Source organism: Microplitis demolitor, chromosome 7, assembly GCF_026212275.2.
Source record: "Microplitis demolitor isolate Queensland-Clemson2020A chromosome 7, iyMicDemo2.1a, whole genome shotgun sequence".
Classification (NCBI taxonomy): domain Eukaryota; kingdom Metazoa; phylum Arthropoda; class Insecta; order Hymenoptera; family Braconidae; genus Microplitis; species Microplitis demolitor.
This window is the reverse complement of record NC_068551.1, coordinates 6,677,260-6,701,560: the sequence shown is the minus strand read 5'-3', so window position 1 is coordinate 6,701,560 and position 24,301 is coordinate 6,677,260. Positions and strand designations below refer to the sequence as shown.

Sequence of the window (24,301 nt, the reverse complement as noted above, 5' to 3'; positions counted from 1 at the left end):
AATCATAATAATATACAGCTAAAAACCTTCTTTGAAATACGCAGAATTTTGTAATGTAAATTTCATGTTAAAATATTTATTAGTTTCTACGTGATGTGCGTTCAAAAAAAAGATCTGTCATTTTATAGATACAGATTATGATAATCACACTTACTCATAATAATTTATTATAATACTTTAAATATATATAAGAGATTAACATTATTTTTATTCGTTAAATTTTGCCTATTAAGGAAATTAGGAAAAGAAAAACTATCGAGTTTCTGAAAGTAAAAGTATTTTGATGATTTATGATACTGAAACATTAGTAACGTATAATAAAAAAGTTTATTGATGAACGATGTTATAATTTTTGAATATATCTTGCAAAAAAGACCCTAATCCCTAGATGTACAGAAACCTTTCTTTGTCTGATTTTATGGCCGTAACTACGATGACTCCTACCTGCTACTACTACTCGTGCAAAAACAGCTACTACTACTTGAAAAATTGAGGGGATGAATTGAACTTACGCATGCGTGGTAACTAAGCGACGGATTCAGCGTCCCATCGGCGCCGCTCTTTTCGTCTCTCACTTACTCACTCAGTAGTATAGTAATATAACTACGTCCAGCTGTATATAGCTGATATGGTGTATATATCTGATTGGCGCGACGTGCAACCCTTCAGTACGTCCTGCGTCGTCGTACGTTTTGTTACGTTGTCGGTCGGAACACCGTCGTAGGTTTTAGTCCGCGTTTGAGCTTGTAACGAGTCGCGCGTGTCGTAATTTAAAATAATCGTTTTTCTTTTTTTTTATTATTGTGACATAATGAAACCTATTGACACTTTTAATAATAATTTATTAATTATACTCTATAACTTGATCTTAAAATAAAAATGAAAATTTTAAGGTAATAAATAGTACGAAGATACAAGAATGTTCTTACGTTAATTGAGCAAGGAATTTATTAAAAAATTAAACAGGTGCAGTTTTATAATTATTAATTCATTGAAATATTACTTTTTTCATTTTTTAGATGTGAACATATTTGTGAAAATGAGACAAATAAAATTATCTCATTTTATTTATTTTTATAAATGTGAATAGCAAAAAAATTTTTTACACGCAAAGATGAAAGATTATGGTGAGACATTTTTAAAAAAGTTGTGCTTGACATCTATCTCTCTTTTCTTAGTCTATCTCTCTTTAGTCTTCTACTGAAAACGTGCTCGTATATCAAACTGTCGCGGAAACTGCCGCAGGTGCATATGATTCCTCTGAGCGTTTCTTACAGTCTTATGTCCCTTTTCTTATACCACTCGACTTCATAGTCTTATCCTTTACTCGTTCTCTCGGTTCGTCTAACTTTTTTCTAATACTTTTTTTTTTTATCGTTCTCGTTGTTGTTGTTTGGAGTTTCTCAGAAACTCTGTTCACGTTATGCCATAGTTTTCAGTTACACTATGAATGTAGAACATTGGGAATAGTAAAGAGTGTTGAGAAAAAATGGAAGAAGTAGAGAAAAATAAAATTAAATAAAACAGAAGAGGTAGCCGCGTTATTTGAAAAGCCTCTCGATATCTATGCGCTTGGTACTTTGGAGTCGCATTTAACTTTCGACCACAAGAAGTGCTCTCGAGAGTTTTGTGAATCTCATTCTATTCTGTCTCTTTTTATTATCCTTGCTTTCGTAATTTATTTTTTTTGTAATTTTATTTTTTTCTTTCTCTTTTCATTTTACCGAAATTACTTTCCTTTTTGCACACTCTACATAGAGAATTTTCGTGCAACTGGATATAGAAAAAATTTGCATGAGATGCGAGACGAAAGAGAAGTATAGAAAAAGACCATCGGAGCAATTTTACTTCGCCTCGTCAGGAAATATCAGACGATCTTTTATTATTATTTTTAAATCCAGCCTTTGTACCGAAAATGAATTTTTAACTTAGTAAATTACTCTAAAAGAAAAACAATAGTTTGTTTTAGTTCATAAATATACATATGAATTATTTTTTATTAATTCAGTTTTTTTTTTTTTTTCGTTGTTTTTATAATATTCTTTATAGCTCTATAAACCCTTTGATATGCTCATTATATTGACTAGCTTTCAACTGCAGCACTCGCGTGGCTACAGCCGGTGCAAGTTCATCAAGGGTTTTATGAACTTGCTACGGGAAATGAAAAGAGAGGGGCCAGTTTAACCTGCAATAGAGAAGATGAGGAAGTGAAAGAGACTGTGATAAGGATAAAGAGAGTTTATATATACATATATATTCTCACGTGTTAAGAGTACCAAGAGGATATCAAACTAACTGACGTCCAGTAATTTAAGTAAAACAGACTACACTCTTTATACCCTCTACGAACTCACTACAAAACATTACCTTTTTAGTCAGATCAAAAAGTTTTAAGAGAAGCCGAGAAAGATGAGTTCAAGTTTGAACAGTTTAAAAAAAAAATTTTTTTTTAAAATCAAATACATGCAAAAAATATATTACAATTCTCATATTTAATTTATGGAAATTAAAAAAGTGATGAAGTCACTGGACGATAATAATTTTTACTTAAAAATGAATATAACATGCTGTCAGAGATTACAACTGACAATTAAATTTTTTTTAATCTGCCGTATATTGAATACTTAAATAAAAGAGATGATGTAATTTCCATTGTAAACATTTATTTAATACAATATTTGTTTGATATGTTAAATAATTTAATTAAAAATTTTTTAATTAAAACAATGTTCTGATCCAGTTTATTTAACAATAATGAATACAGTTTCATGATTAAATTTCACAGAATTTTATTATTTAAATATTTTATTTTAATATCAAATTCAGAGTTGCGAAATGAAAATATTCTTGAGTTACATCTATCGCTACATTTTATATTTTATAAATACGGATAATAATTACTAAAATTGAATATAAAACTATACAATGGATATTTTTTCCAGTGAAAAATTGAGAAATATACTTTTCTATAAAAATAAATTTTAAATCATAAAATGAATTTAAAGTAAAAATATTATTTGTTGGTTTTTGTAGATTTATGTTCATATTTGCTTGTTCATATTAAATATTGATTTAAAGTATATATTAATATATCCACATATAGGTATATCAATTAATTTACTAATTACTGCAAATCAACGATTTTATGCTTTCTCTTCTAGTTTATTTTTCTATTATTTTGAATGAAATTTAATTGATGCTTTACTGGCTATGACTAATACTTGTAGAATTTTTTTTACGGAGTTTTTAAACATAAGTTAATTAAATATTTTTATTTAGTGTGTATGTGTAGATGTATTAGGGTGTTCCAAAAAAAATCGATATTTTTTTTTTCTTTCGGCTGTTTGAAAAATGTTTTCTACACATCGAAAAAAAAATCCTGTCGAAAAGACGATTTTTGATTTCAATTTTTAAAGGTGGCGCTCGCTTTTGGAATTTTCTTATGCTAATAGGATTGGAATTTTATTTTTTTTATAAAAAATCCTGTAAGTTCATTTGACGTTCAGGAAAAAATTTGAATCATGGACATTTTTGTAAAAAATTGTATGTTCTACAAAATTGTTCATATGCTCAGAAGCTCTAAAACGTATGGTTCTAATGTTACAGGTATTTAAAGTTGATACCTTTTTAAAAATCAACATTCAACAAAAACCAAATAATGTTTTACGACACACCCTAATTTTTATACTATAAAATAATTCATGTACCTGAAGATTGGAACGTTTTTTGCAGAACGAAAATAAAAAAACAAAATGAAATTTAAAAAATCTACTAGATCTAGATTTTTGAAATGTTTTGCATCGGCGCTAGTAGATCAGCCGAAAATTGCAGTCTTGATTCAGGAAACTTTTTTGTATGGATTCGGAAAATCAAAATTATCTTGAACCAAGTAAATGATTATCTTGATATTTTTATCTTGAGTCAAAATTTTTCTTCTTAAATCGACAAATTTTATACTTAAATCGAAAAATTTTTCGTTGCTTAAAGAGTTTTCATTTCTAAGCAGAACATAGAAAATGACGAGTTATTTGAAAATTCAAGTTGTAGAAAAACACATGTACCTATTATAGATCTGAACATTGCTTGTTAATTATATATAACCATATATAATTATGTGACATTATAAATAATGATTTGTGATTTTTTTCGTGGCATTATGTAAAATTATATATAATTCTGTATAATTATATATAAATCATGTGTACACAGTAAAAACATTTGTGTTAAATTTAACATAAATTACATGTCTCAAACGGTCTACTCAATTTTGAACTTCCCGCTAAGAAAATTGCAAATTTGCAAAAATTCGGGAAGTTATTGTTTTCACACCGATTTTCGAAAATCGAGTTTTCATCAGATGTCAAAGTTTTGAGGTTCTATGAAGGTATTTTGACTATTTCCGGATGGACGTCCGCGTGTGTGTGACCGATCTATCACTTTTTAACTGAACCAATTTGAATGTTTCTTGCAGCAATCGCCCGTGTAAAAAAAAAGTTCGACATGTCGAACTTCGAAATTTGTTACAAAACTGAGCAAGAATGAAGTCTTGAAAATTGTCTTTTTGCCATAGGAAAAAATATTTTTAACCATGTGAAATGAAAGTAATAGTCTTAGAAACAATTAAAAAAATGTAAATTGAAGCTTATCACTGAACTTCGTGAATTTTACAAAATTGTTGTGACGTTTGGGTAGAAATTTATTTGAAAATTAATTTTTATTTGATATTTCGAAAATTGTAAGTGGCAACCATACCGGTGCAGTCATATCGTGTGATATTTTTACCCCTTTGAGCAATTACACCCTATGCTATTCACAATGGGGAGGGAAAAAATATCGCACGATCTGGCTGTGCTGGTGGCAACTATTTCTAAACCAATCGGCTGATTTATTTATCTTCAAACTTGATCAAGGTAACCGCGAAAAAAAAGTGCATACAAAATTTAATTGCGATCCATTAAGAAACTTAAGGGTTACCGCTAGAACAAGGGTCGGTATAGGGGATCAATATATGCATATATAAATTTTAGAACCAACAGTGTTTTTGAAAATCACTCGATTAACTAGAGAATATTATGATAATACTTGATGACAGTATCATCATGAGACACTGTACAAAAAGCTAGATTTCAAAGAAACGTATCTTAAAATTGATAACTTCATAGATAAATTTATTTAAAATTTTTTTATTTTTTGATCCTTTTGGCTATCATTTCAATTGGGCCACATGCCATAAATTTATTCAAAATTATATTCTTATTTAAGTTTTATAAAAATAAATAAAAACTTTTCATTCCCACGAGTAACGAAGGAAGTCCTTGCATGTGTATACAGGAAAAAAGAATTTACTTGTAGAAGTTATTCAATCAGAACAATCAAACTAGTTTGGTGACAAACAAAAGCGCCAGTTGAAAGCGATTGAATGTCAACTCTAACGCGTGTGTTGACGTCTATTTGTATGAATATATAGAGTACCTCTACACACACACACACACACGCACACACATATACACATACACCCACGTCTATGAATACATGTATGACTAAAACAAGGGAGTTGTTTGTGAGTAGGAGAAGGAAGGAAACCCAGTGAGAAGGACGAATGGAGGTGACGGTAGAATACTCAAGCGTTACTGGAGGGCTAGTAGCTAAAGCATTGTTTACGCTTCCATTTGCACAATGTCCATGTGGTTTGAACACTCCTGAACATATTACGCCCTCGATATCATCCAGAAAATAGGTATAGGAGTTGAGTTACCTATTTCCCTACCTACCTACCTATATCTAAGCACCTATTTCTCCATAGTTTACTCTTGAAATCAATTATCCAGTTTTAACCATCATCTGCACACACACACACACACACTCTTATATATATATATATATATACTTTGGTCTTTTCATTAATGAGAGATGTAAAATACGAAACAAACTAATAAAAACCACGTGAATCAAATGAGAAAACTAATTGAAAAACGTAGTTGAAAAAAAAAAATGTATATTTCAAATATACTCTCATTAATATACTTTAAACTATATTGTTTCGTTTATTTTTAGCTGTTTTTAAATTCTTTTTATTTTTTGTTGTTATTACTTAAAATATATGTATAACTCGAAAGCTGCTCCATGTATACATATTTTTTCGTGATATACTTTTTTTATTGTATAGGTCACTATTACACAGCTCATTCTGTCTGTATATTATTTTTTTTATATACGTATTATATTATTGTTATTATGATAGTCTCCTGGAAAACTTCAGGATACAGTTTTGTCCCGTTTATTTTAACGTTGGAATTCATTCCCACAGGTATACTTGTGAACATTTGTCACGTTGTATATCGGTATTAAAATCTACGTTAAATCGTATGTTTTATTTATTTATTTTTGTTTTCTTTTTTTATTTTTTATGCTAAAAAAATTAAAAAAAGTTTACACAGCATTGAAAAAACAATAAAAGCACATATGTGATTTTTGAGTATTTATGAGATTGTAGAGTAATAATTGATGCCATGGTGCATTAAAAAAATAAATTGAGAGTATTAGAATGTTTTTTTTTTTTTTTTTTTTTTAAATATTTTATATTATTTGGTAAAAATAAAAAAAAACAATGGAAAAATAAATATTGAATTAAAATAGTAATGCATAAAGGTTAGAGCTTTCAGTAATGCTCCAGGTGCACTGAATAACGTAGACATTTGTTCGTACTAGTGGTTAACATGGCCAGTGAAACGATACGAGAAGCAGAGGAGAGTATTCTGTAAGAGAAAAAAAATGTTTTTTTTTGTCGAGCTTTACACTAGACTTTTCTCGACGTCACCATTTTTACGAGCGATAAAAGTCAACCCGGTAGACCTTTGACATCCGGTCTTGTGACCTTACCTATTTTTTGCCTCATATACTTCAATTTATTTTGATTTTATTGGTGAATTATTTTTTATTAAAAAATTTATTAAACAATAAAATACTTTTATTGTTAAATAAATACATTAGAAACGACCGGGGCAAATTAAAACGCTTTATGTGCAACAAAAAAAATTTATTTTTTTATTTTAAAATTTTCGGTTTCAGTTTTTAGAAAAGAATATGGCAACTTATTTAACGTGGACAGTTCTTCCGGCTTAGAATTTTCAGTGGAAAAAAAAATTTTTTTTTTTGTAGAAGTATTTATTATCTGAATAATTTTATTGAAAACTGCGAGATGCTGACTCTGAAATAAAACGAACGGCTATGAGCGATTGAACAAAAAAATTTTACTGGAGTTATTTGTACTTAGTTTATGACAAGTTCAAAAGATATCAGCGATGAAATTGATTATTAATTATTTCTATTACTTTCTGTCCATAAATATTGAATTTATCAAACAAAGTAGTGAGCAAATTTTGAAAAAACTATTCTCATTGGTTGTTTTCAACTTTTTAAATTCTCGGATATTAATACGAAACGACACTGTTTTTGAGCTCGAAGGGCTCAATAAGAACAATGTTTTTAAACATGTCGTAGAGCTTATTAGAGAGCTCGAATATGTTTTGACAGTATGGTAATTTTAAGCGTTTTGAGCTCGAAAACAGTGAGAGGTTTCGGAAAAAACTGTAAAAAAAAATTTTTACTACTACTCTTTCTCTAATTGTAAAAAAAAAAAAAACTTTTTTTTAGTCTTGAAAATGGTGTCTCATTTTTCTCTAGTCTACCCAATATAGTTATGCATTCTTATCTTTATCTCAAGAACGTAACAAACATTTAATATTAGAACCCACGAGAAAGGTGAAAATTAACATTCCTTTCGTTCTTGTTAACTACAAATTGTACTTGGAAAATGAGGAAATTATTTTAGAATGTTAAGTAATGATGTAATTAAAATCCTGCATGTCAAACATTTAACTTTTTTTTTTTTAATCATAAAAAAAAGCAATTACAGGACTCTTATATATAGAGTAATTGTGGAAAAATAATGGAAGTACTGTTTAGTAATTAAAAAACAATTTATTGTATTTTTTCCGTTTGTATATTTTTCCACTATTGTTATATTAGTTTTTCGTTTTCATAGTTTATTCCTGTGCTCTAGTAGCATCCTCGCTCATTAGCCACTGGGCTTTAATTATCAGGATGATTTGCTCGATTAAGTGAGCCGCGACGTGAAATATTTAGCGGAACGTAGACAGTGAGAAATTATACTCTTTAGTCCTCTTCACTTTAATTTTCACATTTACTTGGAAATGGCTTAATATTTTTATTTTATTATTGAATTAATGAATAAAGAAACTAACAATAAAAGTAATACAATTATTACTTCAACATATAATTACAATTTATTTAAATTATCATAATTGAGTATTGCACACTTCAAGCGCAAAAGCGCTGAGGCAGCGTTTTACTGGTAATTCTTCCTCTTCGACAATTTCGCTCACACAAAAACATTTCTATACTCTTTTCATTGTACGAAAATAGATTAAATTGCATACTCGCATACAGAGAATTTTTTAAGGAACAATTTAAACTCAGTGTTGAGTTGATTTGTCAATTCATTGATTTGAAAGAAATTATTTTAATCCAAGAAACTAGTGTTGTCAACTGTTACGTATGAATCTTCGTAAGCATCTTAACTCTCGACAGACACAATTAACCGGCCAAATTTTCAACTTCCTGCCAAGAAAATTGCAAATTTTCAAAAATTCAGGAAGTTATTGTTTTCACCTCAATTTTCGAAATTCGAGTTTTTATCAGATGTCGACGTTTGAAGATCCTTGAAAGCTATTCTGGCATCAGAAAGATGTACTTTTGACGCTAAAAACTTGCGCCCAATACCACCTTAAACTTCAAAAACCGTTGATTAGTTTGATAGATATCGGCAATGAAAAAATAAAATAATAATAATTCGCTTTATTATTTCCGGACAACACATGATGTAATTCATCGATGGCTGGACTGATGAACTGGGAACCGTTGATCTGCGAGAATTGATCTGCAGGAGATTCATCCGAGCGATAAGTCATTCGCTGACAATTGCTCTGAGCAATAATTAATTCGTCAAAATTTATCCAACGTTAATTGCTTTGAGACGCAGTTTATCTGAGTAACAATTGATCGAATGATATAAAGTTCGGTTGTATTTTATCCTTAGCGTACTTAATTCTGATGTTAATTGATTTCACTAAATAATTTTTTCAGAAGCATTGCAGTTGTACGGGTATTAACATACTATTATAATTACACACACACACACACATGCACGGACGTCCATCCAGAAATAGTGAGGATAGCTTCCTAGGACCTCAAAACGTCGATATCTGATGAAAACTCAATTTTCGAAAATTAGACCGAAATCTATAACTTCTCTTTTCGGAAAATTTGCAATTTTCATTGTGGGAAGTTAAAAATAATATAATTCCTGAAATTACCAAATTGTCCCACTGGACCTAAAATTTACAGATAGTTGTTACTATAAAAATGTCTCCGTGTAGTGTCTTATTTTTCCTTCTGTATCCCTATGTTTCCTATGCAAAAAACAATTAAACCGCAGTTGGAATTTTTTTTACATCGTAAAAATATGCCGAGTGAACGTGGGTTAACTCTGGTGTGAATGCAGAGTAGATGGATTTTTATTTATTTATTTCCTTAGGAATGGCATTTATTTCGGGTGGGAGTTTGTTTTGAAATTGAGACTCCAGACCAGAGTGGAAGCGGATTGAAATAAAATTCACATCACTCCATTAAAAAAAACTTCCCATCCACGTCATATTCAGATTGATTTTTTTGTTAAGCTCCGGAACTCCAAGTGACGGAGTGAATCAAATCTGAAATTAAATCCGTTATCACTCCGAATTCCGACTTTTTACAGTGTATTGATTCAGAACAATCAAAATTTCAGTAGGAATTCAATTAAATTTGCGTAATAAACTCATAGAGAGAATATTCAAATACGTGGATTTATATTAATTAAATAATTAGTCAACACAATTGACACCGAATAATAATTTAGAATACATAATAAATTACATTCAGCAGCTGTATAAATTATTAGTTGCGGATAAATGTAATCACTTCGAATTTCAATATTATCTGTAAAATGAATGGCTCAATTGCCATGAATTTAATTTTTTTGATCATTTAATAAATTACTGGAATAAATATATTCACAAAAATTCATACACTTAATTTATAACTTTTTATTTATCAACATAACATTAAATAACTTTCCTTATATTCATTTGTTATTTTAAACGTTCTCTTCATAATTAAATTAAATCAAGTAAAGCTTAATTTATTTACCCAATCATTTTCCGCGTATTGGAAATGAGCATTTTTTTATTTTTCTAATTATTGAATATTAATTTTTTTTCTTCTTTTTAGATAAAGTTTATTATTTTGTTTTCCTAAAAGTTTTAATGAATATAACGCGCTGAAAAATATTTTTCTCTCAATATTTGTGTATAATTAAATTTAATATTATATTATTTCATTTAATAAAAACAATAAATACAGTTCATTAAATTATCAACAAAAAAATTTTTTTCTACAACAAATATTATTAATAAAATAGTGCTCACACTTTTTTAATTAAAAAAATAACCTATTTTTTAGCCCTGGTTAAAAATACTGATTGAAAAAAATTGAGAAGCGGTCACTTCATGCTAACTGTATATCTATATATACACACAAAAGAATTGAAATTATTGAAAAAAATTTGAATTTCATCATTTCTAATTATTGTCAATCAATATTTTTAAACAGGGAGTAGATTCAGTATAATTTACAGTTAGTTAGTTCATTATACATAAGAAAAACAATTGGGGACATTAAAAAATCACAAGGTTTTATCAATTCATGACGGGACAAAAAAAAATTAATATTTTAAACAATGAATAAGAAATTCATATGAAGATAAATGAAGATGAATAAAGATGGGGTGAAAATGGGTGAACATGAATGAGAATAAAATCATGGATTTTCTATCCATTTCCATGTTTAATTCTCGATTTTTGACGTCGGAAATCACTCATTTCAAATTTTAAATTCGACTCCGCCGCCCATCTTACGGCATTACATTTTTAATTCTATTAATAGTTTATCGATTAGTAAATTTATTATTCACAAGTTCTGTACAAACTTCAAAATTTTTTAGCTGTAATCCCGCTTTTGGTCGTGTTAGTCTATTGACAAAAATTAGAAAAAAGTTTGTATACTTTATAACATTTATTAATGCGATAAATTAAAAATTTATACACACTCAAAATTTTATAGGCACAAATTTGTTGTAAATTTAATTTCCTACAAACAAAGTTCTATAAACCTAATTCCTTAGATCAACATTTTCTTAGAAATTGAACTTAAACTCATTAGTTGTACAAAATTTTTATGGTTTATCGAATTCTGGACAAGTAATATTGATTCAAAAATATAGTATTATTATATGGAAAATCAATTATACCACTAATGCGTTAAAGTTCAATATCTAAGAAAAAATTCATCTAAAGAATTAGGTTTATAGAACTTTATTTGTAGTAAGTGAAATTCCCAACAAATTTGCCATTCATTTTTTTTTTTCGTAAAGTCGATTATTTTAGAGATAACAGCTAAAATACAAATTTTATAGAAATTCGCCCCCTAACCTCCACGGGGATCTGCCCCTGAAACCATTGGAGGTGTCCTCTTTTACGAAAAAAAGTAACAGAGGAGTTGAGAGATATTGGAAGATATGATACGATTAAAAAGTATGGCAGAGTATGAAGTTCATTAACCTGAAGTCGATAGTCAATTGGAAAATTAATTTTACGGGTTTATTTTTTCCAGTTCGATTTCTTCCGGGTCTATTTTGTCCGTTTACCAAAATCCAACAACAGTTGGCAGAACTAAAAATAAATATAATATGATACAGTCTGTGCTAGATGGCAGCACTCTAACGTAATCATTCTACCGCCAAAATTTAAATTTTTGTTCATACTACTTACACCTAATTTGAATGCTTGTTTTTCAGAACAATTGTTGTAATGGATAAATAGTAAAATAAATTGAAGATACATGAAAAACTATATATTTTGAGGGCTTAATTTTCTGGGAAATTATGAAAACTGTGCGAGAAATCGGAAGTGAATTTGGAGTGAATATGAATTTCGAATTCTAATCCACTCCGTCACTCAGAGTTATGAAGCTAAAAAAAATGACTTTGCCAATAGAGTGAATAGGAATTTTTTCCTTCAGCGGAGTGATGTCGATTTTACTTAAATCCGTATCCATTGCACTCAGGGGTTTTAATGTTAAAACAAATTCCCGTTCGCAGTGGATTTCACTTCAGAGGAATAAACAATGAAAAACCATCGACTTTGTGTTCACTCCGCAGATTTTTTCGAAAAATGATTTCAAAAGTTCATAAAATTCAAGTTAAAAAAAAATCTTTTTGTTGCCACAAAAGTCATCAGATTTCACGATTTCTCAAGAAATGAAAAACGTTTAAAAACACACATACACACACACACACACACACTTGAAAATTATTCTAAAAATAGAATAGCTTCCTAGGACCTAAAAACGTCTTTCAATTTTTTTAAAAGCAATTTAATGAAAATTTAACAAACTATCACATACTTTATCGTATTTATTTATTGACAAAGCGAATGAAGAATATTTCTAAATCTTGTTTTACTCAACGACTGAGATTATAAAGTTCAAATATTTCTTACCCAATAAAATACTGAGCAAACAAAAAGAAAAAAAAATTTTATTTTGCAGAATTGGCTTGGTCGATAAGTTTAAAACGAATTGTTCTACGTGAACGGGTTTTACAGCAATCGAAGAGGTTTATTGAGATTAAGACTGCGACCTGGTTAGACCTTAAAATTCTGGTCTGGTAGCTCGTAAGTGATGATCGAAAAAAAATTTATTTTTATTTCCTGATGACTTGAATATTAGTTGACCATGGTCAGCTTTTTTATTTTCTTGGTTTTTCATACGAAAAACTTGAAGAAAAAAAATTTTAATACATTATTCAAGTCACGTAATATCTCTTAGAAAGACTATAATATAATAAATAATGCTATTTTCAAGTGGATTGTTATCAAAATCATCATGGTTATGCATCAATGCATTTATTTTACTACACTACAAAGATTTTATTATTCAGAGATAAATAATGGTTTATCGTGAGTAACGAGTGTCATAAAAATCGAATACTGTATAGCAGAAACTAAAAAAAATAGTTGAAAATTTTGATTTAACAAAATATATGTCTATCGTATAATAGAAATCAATAAAGCTATAAATATTCTGTTCTTAAAAAGATAACCGATTTCCGTTGTTTTCTACAATTTTGATACATCTTGGTTGTTGTTAGCACATATAATAAATAAAGGTTGAAGAGAAGAAGAAGTGAATAAGAAAAAATAATAAAATATGAGGCCAGCAAGGAAATAAACCAGCAGCATGACCTATTTTTCGTGGTGACAACGAACCGGAGGACCTGCTCCAAGTTTATAGAGCTTTATCACCTAGCATCCTTCCGTTTCTTTTAAAAACCCTCTCTTCTCTTACATCACTATATCTATCTGTCTATCTATCCCATTCTCGCACTTGCTTTTACATTTACTGAAAGACGTTTGGAATTACCTAAAATGAATTCTGAAGCTTTATACTAGAGCTTGACTAAAGCACAAGACAAAAATAAGGACTTGATGAAAACGAGAAAAAGGCGGAGTAATTTTCATCTTTTTTACTTTATTTTTCATCATTCTTCATTGTTTTTGCTAGATATATATATATATATATATATATATATATATATATATATATATATATATCGTTTTTATTTTACTTAACATATATTATCTTTCATTCCTTCTTGTCAGCACTCGCTTTTCCTGTCACTTGCCTTTCAAGTCACTCAAATGCAGCAGCTAGGAATTTGAGTTTGATTAAATTCAACTTCACGGAAAATTAATGTTGGAACTTTAGTTTCACAAGGTTCTTATTCTTGTGAATATACAGCAAAATGAAAATTAAGTTAATGCAGAATTTATATATCTATATTTTAATAAATTTTCTTTATTTAATTAATTACAATTTCAATTACGAAATTTATTAAGATAAAACATTGTTTTCAAATTTATCTTCAATATTTACTGTGTATAAATATTTCTATATTTCTTTTTGTAATTTTTTCGTTAACGGTATCTCTTAAACGAATGAATCAATTTTGATGGCTGCGGCGGCATTCATCCCGACTTGCAGAGTTTTAGAGCTGATTAGATTTTGGAATCAATTCATGGCTTAAGTTAGAAGTTATCAAAAAAAAAATTTTGAACAAATTTTATTCTTGAAATATCTCTGAACGTACCGTACCGATTATGCTTGATTTCTCAGAAAATGTTAGAATTAATGAGCCGCTTTAAACGCCACCTCAGAAAGTTTAATCGGTTTATCCGTTCAAAAGTTATAGAATAGTTACATACAGAAGTACATCCACACATATATACACTTAGATATCGATTTGAAAATGGTCACAATGAATTCTTAGGACGTCAAAACGTTGAGATCTGTTGGAAACTCGGTTTTCGAAAATCGGACCGAAACCAATAATTTCCCTTTTTGTCGAAAATTTTCAATTTATTCAGCGGGAAGTAAAAAAAATCGTCATAGATCCACATGAAGCTGAAGCTAGCGGCCATAAGAAGTAGCGGCAAGTCATTTTTTGCGTGGCCGCTACTTATTTTGGCCGCTAGCTTCAGCTTCTAATAGATCCACGCGGCGCCCAATGTTACATACTCTTTCGCTCATTTTAACTCAGTTTACAGTGTTAAATTCTCCGTAGGTGGTATTAAACTAACTCCGTGTACGGTGTTAAATTAACACCGATGATGTTATTATTTTTTCTAGTGTTAATCAGTGTTAGAAATAAATTCAATATGCCGAAGTATTATAATTTATTGAAAAATAGATAATTGTAAGATAAATGTTACTCCACTAAACTGAAAAAGTACAACTTATTAATTATAATAATATAGCTAGCCCGCTGAATAGTATTGGTACACTAGTGCTAGTCCATTTTAACTCCACATCGATGTTAAAATTGAGTCCCTTTAACATCTTTGATGTTACAGTCTATGGTTCTCATCTCCTTTACTAGTTTCATACGTCTAAGCTTTCTCATCTCTCCATTTTTATTATCTGTTCTAATATACTACCTTTTTTTTCCCTCTTGTCCTATCTCGATTATCTAAATTCCTTACTCAAATTTTTATTTTACTCTTAAATTCAGCTTCCCGTAATCTATGTAATGTTCTTTTTTTTCGCTAATATATATATACTAGCCGTTACCCGCACGCTTCCCTGGGCATAAATTAAAGTTAAGTGATGATTTTTTTTTTTTCATGATTAAAATTATTTCTATACTCTCTAAATCTGAAATAGTGAATTATCACTAATTCACCGTGTATATTCACTAGTTTAATACAAGCTTAATAATTCAGTAGAATAAATCCAATAAATTCAAGTTATGATATATGATTATTATTGAAATAAAAGTGACAATTTAAATAGATATAATTAAAAAATTGGTTTTATGTCAATTAAACATGTGACTATTGACTGACTCGACTATGAAAATTAACACCTAAATGATTGACTTATTCGTCTCAGTAAATTGACATCTATTGTCTGACTCGACAGAGTAATTTTATATAAACGACTCCATAATTTATCTGAATTTATGATTAAACGAACCTCCACTTACTCCAACAACTCCGTCAACCTTCAAATCCAAAACTACAACCGTCCTTCATTTCTCCAAACTTTGTCTCAGTCCACGTATTTAGTCCAACCCGTTCCAATTTTAATTCCAATCTACTCCACAAATCATGAATAGTAAATAATTGAATTAATGTTTATAAAAACTTAAAGCTTCCACTAACCTGGGATAATAGACTCTTAGCTCAATTAGATAGATAGATATAATAGCAGCAATCTAAAGGTTTTGTAGCAGCATAGAATCGTAGTGTAGTAAATGATGCCAGAACACGTCCGACTACGGCAGTTGCTGCGAGCCAAGAGTCTGAGTGATGTAGGCCTCCAGGTTAGCCAACCCCTTAATCGCCAAGTTGGCGAGAAATTGACAAGAAACTTGCAGCCGCAACTGGACACAAAGTTGACCGCCAACAGTTGATACCTCCAATAGTTGATAGACATTTTCTGAGAAAGTTGGTGGCAAAAGTTGTAAATCCAAAAAGTTGACGGTCACTTTTTGAGAAAGTTGGTGGCAAAAGTTGCTTGAAAAAGTTGGCAATCATAAGTTGACGATAAGTTTCCTTTCAATTTCTTCAGAAACTTGCATTCCAGTTGCGGCTCCATACTGGCGCCAACTTTCTGAGAAAGTTGGCAGTAACTTGTAGCCAAAAGTTGCAAAAGCTGAAGTTGTCGATAAATTGTCGTCAAGTTGGTCGGAAACTAATAAATGACCAACTTTTTCACGATCAACTCGTGATATCAGGGTGTCCCCGAAGAATTAGAATTCAGGTAATCTACTTTGTTGACAGCAATAGAAGAATGCGATCGAGTCTTTTGGCGCGAATCGGTTTAAATTTGAATATTTCGAGTTATCCCTCCTCATTACACCAGACTTATGTTTGATGTCATTTAGAAAATTCCTGATCGATAAATAGTATCTTATATATTATGTGGAATTGGTATTATACTCGATGTCAGTACATGTATACAATAATTGACAAAATCAATGCACTTAATAATAATAGTTTACTCTATTATTATTAAAAAAGATTCATACTTTATGGGATTGGATACTTTGTTTAATACTATTCACTTAACTAAACAACTCGATAAAAAAAGTCAACTTTGTTGTTATGTTGAATCTATTAATATGTATATGTAAGGTTATAAAATTCAGCAGACGTTGATCTACATATGCATGTGCTGATTAATTAAATGCGCATGTGCTGTCGAGATTTTGTTCATGTTAATAAGGTAGCTAAATTCAAAGTAAAATCATAAGAGAGAAAACTGATGGATTAGTTATTGCCTTGAATTATTGAGTAGGGATATACTCCGCCCATTTCACTCAAATTCAGTGGTTTAATATAAAAATAAGTGCTTTAATATATATTAAATCACACTTCTAACCAAATAAGAAAGAATTGTATTTTAATATAAATTTTATAAGGTGACTTTAACCAGTTAGGAATGATTCTTCCGCATGAGTTAAATAAAATATTTTTAGGTTGGAAAAAGAATTTTATAGCTTCCAGCTAAGATAATTGAAAATTTTCAAAATGGGGGAAGTTATTGGTTTTGGTCTGATTTTCAAAAATTGAATTTCTAACGGATCTCGACGTTTTGAGGTTCTAGAAAGCTATTCTGACTAATTTCAAGATTATGGCCGAATGTATGTATGCTTTTGAACCTGATAAAACGCATCGATTGCCACCTTAATTATCTCAATGGGTTAATTCGTTCGAGAGACATCGTTGGCGAAAGTAAAAAGTAAAAAACGGTTTTTCGAAAATGTTTTTGAAACGACAACCAATCATTCCCAAAATTTGATCAGCTCTAGAACTTAATGAAGCGCGCTAATTTCCATATTAAATATCAAAATCAGTTAATTAGTTCAAAAGATATAGACGGTGAAATGTCTAAGAAATAACATTTTATGTCATTTTTACCGGATAGATAATAATAATAACATAATGTACTAAAGTGTTTTCAAAATCATACAAAGTCTTCATCTTTATGGTCTCTCTCGATCACCACGTAATGAAATGTAATTCATTCTTTATTTTAGATAATAGTATCAACGAAAATGATGAAAAAACAAAATGTATTTACACTGATGTTTTCGAGATCCTTGAGCGCGTAAACAGCGGGAAATTTTGGGGCTGGCCGGCAAGGCCAACTGACGCCCAGATTTCTTTTTTTTTCTACACTGTTTTCAACGTTAAAAATGTATTTATTTTTCTTGACAATTATTTTTACTTTCATACCACTCGAAAAAATTTGTTTAAAGTGTAATAAATCGTTTCCTTAAGATGAGATTAATTACTAATTAATATTTAATAAAAAAAAATTCCATATTTCTTATTTGTTATTATTTTTAACCCAAAAAACGTGTTTTTTAATTTTTGACCAGGATAGATTAGAAATAATTTTGCTTTGTTTAAAAAATTAATCAATTAAAAAACTCATTAGTTTCAAATATTTTTAGTGGCCAAATTTGCTCGATGCATAGAGAATCAGCCGAAAAGTAGATAAGTATATTCAATTTTTCATAATTTGACGATAAGAATATGGAAAGACATTTTTTCAGAATTTTTGGCTGGTTCATTTTACCCCAGATATCATGCGTAGGACTGAAAATGCCTAAGTATATAAAATTTTTTATAATTTGGCGATAAAAATATCAAAAAATGACTTTTTCGTATTTTTCGGCTGGTTCATTTTGCCCCAGCCGTCATGCGTAGGGATAGCAAGCGCAAATATATTGGAATTTTAGTAATTACCCGAAAAAAAAAAATTTCTTGATCAAATTTTCAGTGGAGTCTTTTTGCCCCGATCTCGCCTATATTCACTAAATTCAAGAGATATATTCATAGATGATCTTGTTTGCTTATCCCAAAGAGATATTGGTTTTCGAGATTTTATTACAATGCCCTTCAGCGTACTTTCGATCGTATAATGGGGGATCGAGGAATTGAATAATAATAGAACAAAAAAAAGAATGACTAAAGAATGAAGTCTATAAGAGAGGACATTTCCATGATTACATCGAACTGATGGAAAATGACGCGCGGACGGACGAACGAGTGGTTCATCTCTTTTTCTCATGAATTGCAGATTTCTATAGTAGAACCAAACTCTGCCAGCAAGCGACTCACCAAGTTCATTTTATACGAAACAATAAAATTTGTCATTATACATGGTTATTTTCAGCAATAACTTTTACAATTAAAAATAATTAGTTATTTAATATACATAAGAAATTTTATTTTTTAAATTTATCATTTTATAAATTTATGGTGAAATTTTTTTTTATCGTATTTCAGACTGCCATCCGAGACTGGAGAATATTCCGGCCAAAGATACAATGACTGGATTGATGTTCTAGTTTAATATAATAAAAAATTTTATCAACCAAATAAAATGCCAAAGATAAATTAGCTGCCAAAGTAAATAATAAATATAAATAAAACGAGAGGAATAATATATGCATAAAAATAATATTATTTTTTTTCGAGTAAAGAAAATAAGAGAAAAAAAAAAAAGAAAAATATAGAAAATACATTCTAATAAAAATAAAGTAAAGTAAAATAAAGAGGATAAAGTGAATAGAAGAGATCGAAGTGTGATCCTATAAATATTCAAGCCAAGTAAAGGAATCTCAAAAGAGAATACGAGAATATATATTGTCGTAGGATATCGAATTCCTCTTTTGAACGAGTGATAAGAAAAGACAAAAGGAAAGGAAGTCATGAAAAGGTTGGGGTCCATGTGCAAGTGATTGGGAAGGATTTTATTTTTTCATTCAAAGAGATAATAGTGAGAGCTATTGAGTATTAGAAAAAAAAATAAAAAATAATAAAGAGAAAAAAGGCAGCCATCTACTAGATAAGAGGCAGAATCTGGCGTTAAAACCGGAAGTATTAAGTGCACTCGGCCAAAAAGGTCTGTGTGATGGTTTCAGGGTGGTGCCCATGCGTGCCTCTCGGGCGTCGGGAGCCATCGCGCCCACACCCAACAAATTCAGGCGGCCCTTACACTGTCAGTGCTGCAACGGATCACGCTGAAATGGTCCAAATGTTTTATTATGAAAATCGTGGCAAATGTTGTAGGAAATTACTTAGATACAATGGATACCCTAATAAGGTAAATATATATTTTTTTACGTCACTCTTAAATACGAAAGGTGTTTCACTTTTGCTCTGATATTTTTTTTATTATTGGCAAAATTTATTAAGTTAATAAATATAGATTACTGTTACATTTTTTGTTAGCCCCCCCCCCCCCCCAATAAGTTCGGTATCTATATGATCCAGCCACACTGAAAGAAAGCTATAGTTACCGTTCCCAGTACGTTTATGAAATATCCATTTATACTGTGATGATAATAATAACTTCACGGAAGAAAATTATGGCTCTCCCAACCTCAGAATTGTAATTAAACATTGTAGTAGCAGGTACTCTAATATTTGATAAAAGATACCCGAGTCAAAAAATGAATTTCAGTTCGAACCTCAAAATATTACGTAAGGTATTTGAGGGACAAGTTGGGCTTTGGAGATTGAGAACTGTGTGGAAAATAATTCCAGTTTAGGCCTCAATGTTGTAGTTACGGGCAATTTTACATAATTGGGGGCTAAACGTATAAAAAAAATTTTTTGGAGACCTCAAAATCCTCATAATATAAAAAAATTTACTGCTCCAAATTTAGGCTTCAATTTCTGAAATGACGTAACCTATGCAGTAGGGTGGGCCGAAAATCCGCTTTTTTAAAATTTCGTTTAGTAATAGCAAAAATATTGTTTATCAAGTTATAAAAAAAAATTTTGTGTGAAAGAAAAAAATTTTTGGTCAACATCTCAGGCTCGCCCATTGCAGACAAAGATAAAAATGCTCAAAAAATTTTTTCATCAACTTAGTTTGATCGGAAATTTTATGCTCTACAAAAAAGTTCCTTACACAAAATTACGTAGGACCCATAGATTCAGAGATAATCCCAATTTTAATATCAAAATAGTAGATTTTCGCGATTAGAATAATCTTGTTAGTTTGAAATCTATTTATTAGTTCTCCATTTGACAGGAAATTAAATTTTCTATCAAAATGTTCAAAAAAAATTTCCATTCAAATATTCAAAAAAAAATATAATGGTTACTATGAGAAAATAGTTAACCGAAAGAAAATTTAGTATAAATTTTTCCAATCAAAATACAAAAATTTATTGAGGACAAAATGTTTGATATTGTTTTCTATATTATTTAGGTAGTTTAAAAAAAAAAATTTTTTTTGAGACCTATTAAAAGCTTGTCCAGGAATATATAAAAACAAATAATAATAATAATAATAAATTAATGAATTTATTTTATTTGACAAATAATTTTTGGAAGTACTCAGATTTTTTTTTTGAACCCGAAAATTTTCTAAGTTCAGAATACGATAATTTATTTTTTGAGGATTTTTAGAGCTTCGTTAGAATTTAAAACCGATGAAGAGTTTGCATTTAGACCTCATGATTCTCACTGAGAATTTAGAGTGCCAATATCGTATGATTTTTCATCCGGTAAATAAAAGATCAAAAGAATTGAATTTTTTGAGATTCAAACTAGAATTTGTTTTTTGACTCGGGATGCTAAATAAATAATACTGACAATTAAATATTGTAGTAAAGATTGATGACTGTAGTTAGCATTACAACTTGTATGGTTAAGATTATTCCAATATGGTGTTGGCTTTGCTTTACACCAATTTACAGTGACCTCAACCATAGATGCAGTTATACTAACCACAGTTGTTTTTCTGTGTTGGAATTATGGGATGGACTTCTAATATAGTAATGGCTACCATTATATTATGGTTCCCATAGTAAAAAATTTTTAAATGTCATTGCACTCATTACTCAACGATTCAAGTAATCATTACCATAATATTCAGTGACTATTACCAAAATATTATATATATTCCCCGCAGGGCCAACCGTTGCTGGATTTTTTTATAAAATTTTTTCATGACGGTAAGATTAGTATCTAATAATCTTAATTTTAATTTGGTTATCAAGTTATTTTTTATTCTGAATGCATGTAATAGCAAGAAAAAAATGCAGATCATAAAAATATTCGAATAGATAAAATGAAAAGAAATGAATAAAGAAAGGATAAAATTTCCCTAGTTCTTATTACTTTCCAGCCAATAACTCACCGAATTTCATACGAAATTGGATGCACCAGAAAAGCTTATATATACATGTATATAAGAAAGGTAAAGAAAATCGTAGCGCAGGAAAGGAGATACGAGAAAAAAAGAAATGGCGTGATGGAGTAAACCGAGATGCTTGAGTGAAGATTTTTAGTAGAAGGACTGAATTCTTTGAACTTATTTAGCGAAATGTCAAATGCAAAACCGCTGTTATAAATTTAAATTACCTGTGACGGATAAAGTAACGAAAGAAAGTAAAAATATTTGAGTATGTACTTAATAGTCCCAATATTTAAGAGAGAAATTTTTTTTTCCTAATTTCTGGAAGTATTGTGTCCATTGTAAGAAACAAACCCGATGTAAGTCCATGCTATCCGGTGTTAAAATTCTTTCCGGTCTTAAGCGATGTTAACGAAAAAAGTAGTTTGATTTTTTAAATGCATGCATTTCCCATGCAGGAGTGCCGAGAGTTGGGCAGAGGGGCCATGTCTGACTCATTTTTGGGAAACCCAGCTTGGGCTTACCTGTTTTAGCCCATGTTTGGGCAGTATCTAGGTACTCAACTTTAGTCATTCCTATGATGAGCCAACTTATGGTCAGAAATGACTAACCCAGGTTCGGCCATACTCATCTTTGGGCCAAAACTTGCAGATCTAGGTTAGGTGATGTCAAAAGGCGTCACAAAATTGACCCAAGACTGGGTAACCTAGCCTTGGCCGTTCCTGTAGATATCCTTCACTACGGTTTGCCACCATTCAGACCCAGTAATCTGATGAAGGACAGCAGTTCACGCCCAGATCCCAGCAGAATTTGAGCAAGCTATGCGTAAGTACCTACTGTAAGTTACTGATGCAAGAAATGCGTTAGACACTGATTCATTGTACGTGTTCAAGATATCTTTAATATTATTGCGTACAATAATATGAGCAAGACGTAAAATCATGACATAGGTTTCTTGATACACGATCTCGCGAAAGACACATACGTAGAAAAAGACACTAGTAGCCAGGGCTCTTGCTCAAGATACTTACTCCAGAATCTTGCTTAAACACGTGTTACTTGGGTGGGCCATTAATGGGCCAGGTGTGGCAACCAGGCTTGACCCGAGATTATCATTTCATGCTTGCTATTTAACGCGTAATTATCTTTACTAAATATTTTATAGTTTCTAATAATTTGTTTTGTTGGTGGATTATAAAATATTTAGTCAAAACAACCAAATATATGGTTGGCAATCGGCAATCAAATCATTTTGTTGTCATAACTAAAATTTAGTTGTCAGAAGAAATTTTTTTCTCAGTATATATATATATAATTGTCTTATATTAACCTTCCTTTATATATATTTACAGCTCATTAGATATGCCTACACTTTAACATGAAAGTGACCTGCCTCATAATGGTTATGAAAAATATATATAAATATTGCTTATAAATAAAAATATAAAATAAACATGTAATCGAGGGTAATCTAAAATTAAAAAACTAGACAGCTCTTTTAATTAGTATTTATTGTAACATGCTACGAATCATTTTGTGAAGTTGTAATTTTCTCATAGGATCATTTTACTCAGCTTCTCATTGTTTTTTTATATAGTATAAACGGAAAAAATGACATTAATGTTACAATGAGTGCCTAAGTACACTTTTAGTTTGCTTTCTTAAAATGTTCGACTAATTTAAATAATTTAAATGCTCATATTCTCTGTGGATCTGTTACCTCAGCTAATTCAACAAGAGATGGAACACGTCTCAAGAGTCTCGTCAGTGAGACGTAGAAATAATGAGAGATAAAAAGAGGAAGATAAGATAACTATGAGTAGGTATACATGTATATCTACATACTACAGTAACTCGTCAGTTCTAACGAGATATTGTGGATTCCATGCGCGACAGAAGTTACTGTTTAATGGCTATGAAAGTGCACCTAAAATTTTGGGCCAATGGCATTGCGTTAGATGACATTTCTCTTAAGCATTTTAAATTTCAGTGTTGATGGTCACAAAGCGTTTATAGTTTGAAATTCGATGTTGTTATTAGAATACGTATAATCTAAAGTTTTTACTCCAAAGTCATTTCCGCAAATTGGAACTTTCCCGCCACTATAAAAGGTTCATTTTATTTTATTTTTTTATATTTTCTTTTAGCTTTATACTCTGTACTCTTTGTCGATACACTTACCATCCACTCTATCTACTCTTTACTTGGCTTTCTCGTCAGTTTCTCTTTTGCATGCTACACCTCTTCGGGTCGAGGACACTTATTAAAAAGTTTACTGAATATCACCAAGTCTTGAGTTTTTAATTTTCACACTTTATATCACACTATTGCATGCTCTATATTTACAATATATCTTTATACTTAAGCTGATATTATACATGGATCGAAAAATATTTAAATG

The 24,301-nt window shown here is 30.1% G+C and overlaps 1 protein-coding gene across 1 annotated transcript in view; it reads left to right on the top strand.

Annotated features, from left to right (window-relative positions):
• Positions 1 to 19,662: 19,662 nt before the first annotated feature.
• Positions 19,663 to 24,301, top strand: part of LOC103571452 (uncharacterized) — an 82,741-nt gene continuing 78,102 nt past the window's right edge. The window contains exon 1 of the mRNA XM_008549619.2: positions 19,663 to 19,854. Within this exon, the coding sequence (XP_008547841.1) occupies positions 19,663 to 19,854 (192 nt within the window). The remainder of the gene's footprint in view (positions 19,855 to 24,301) is intronic.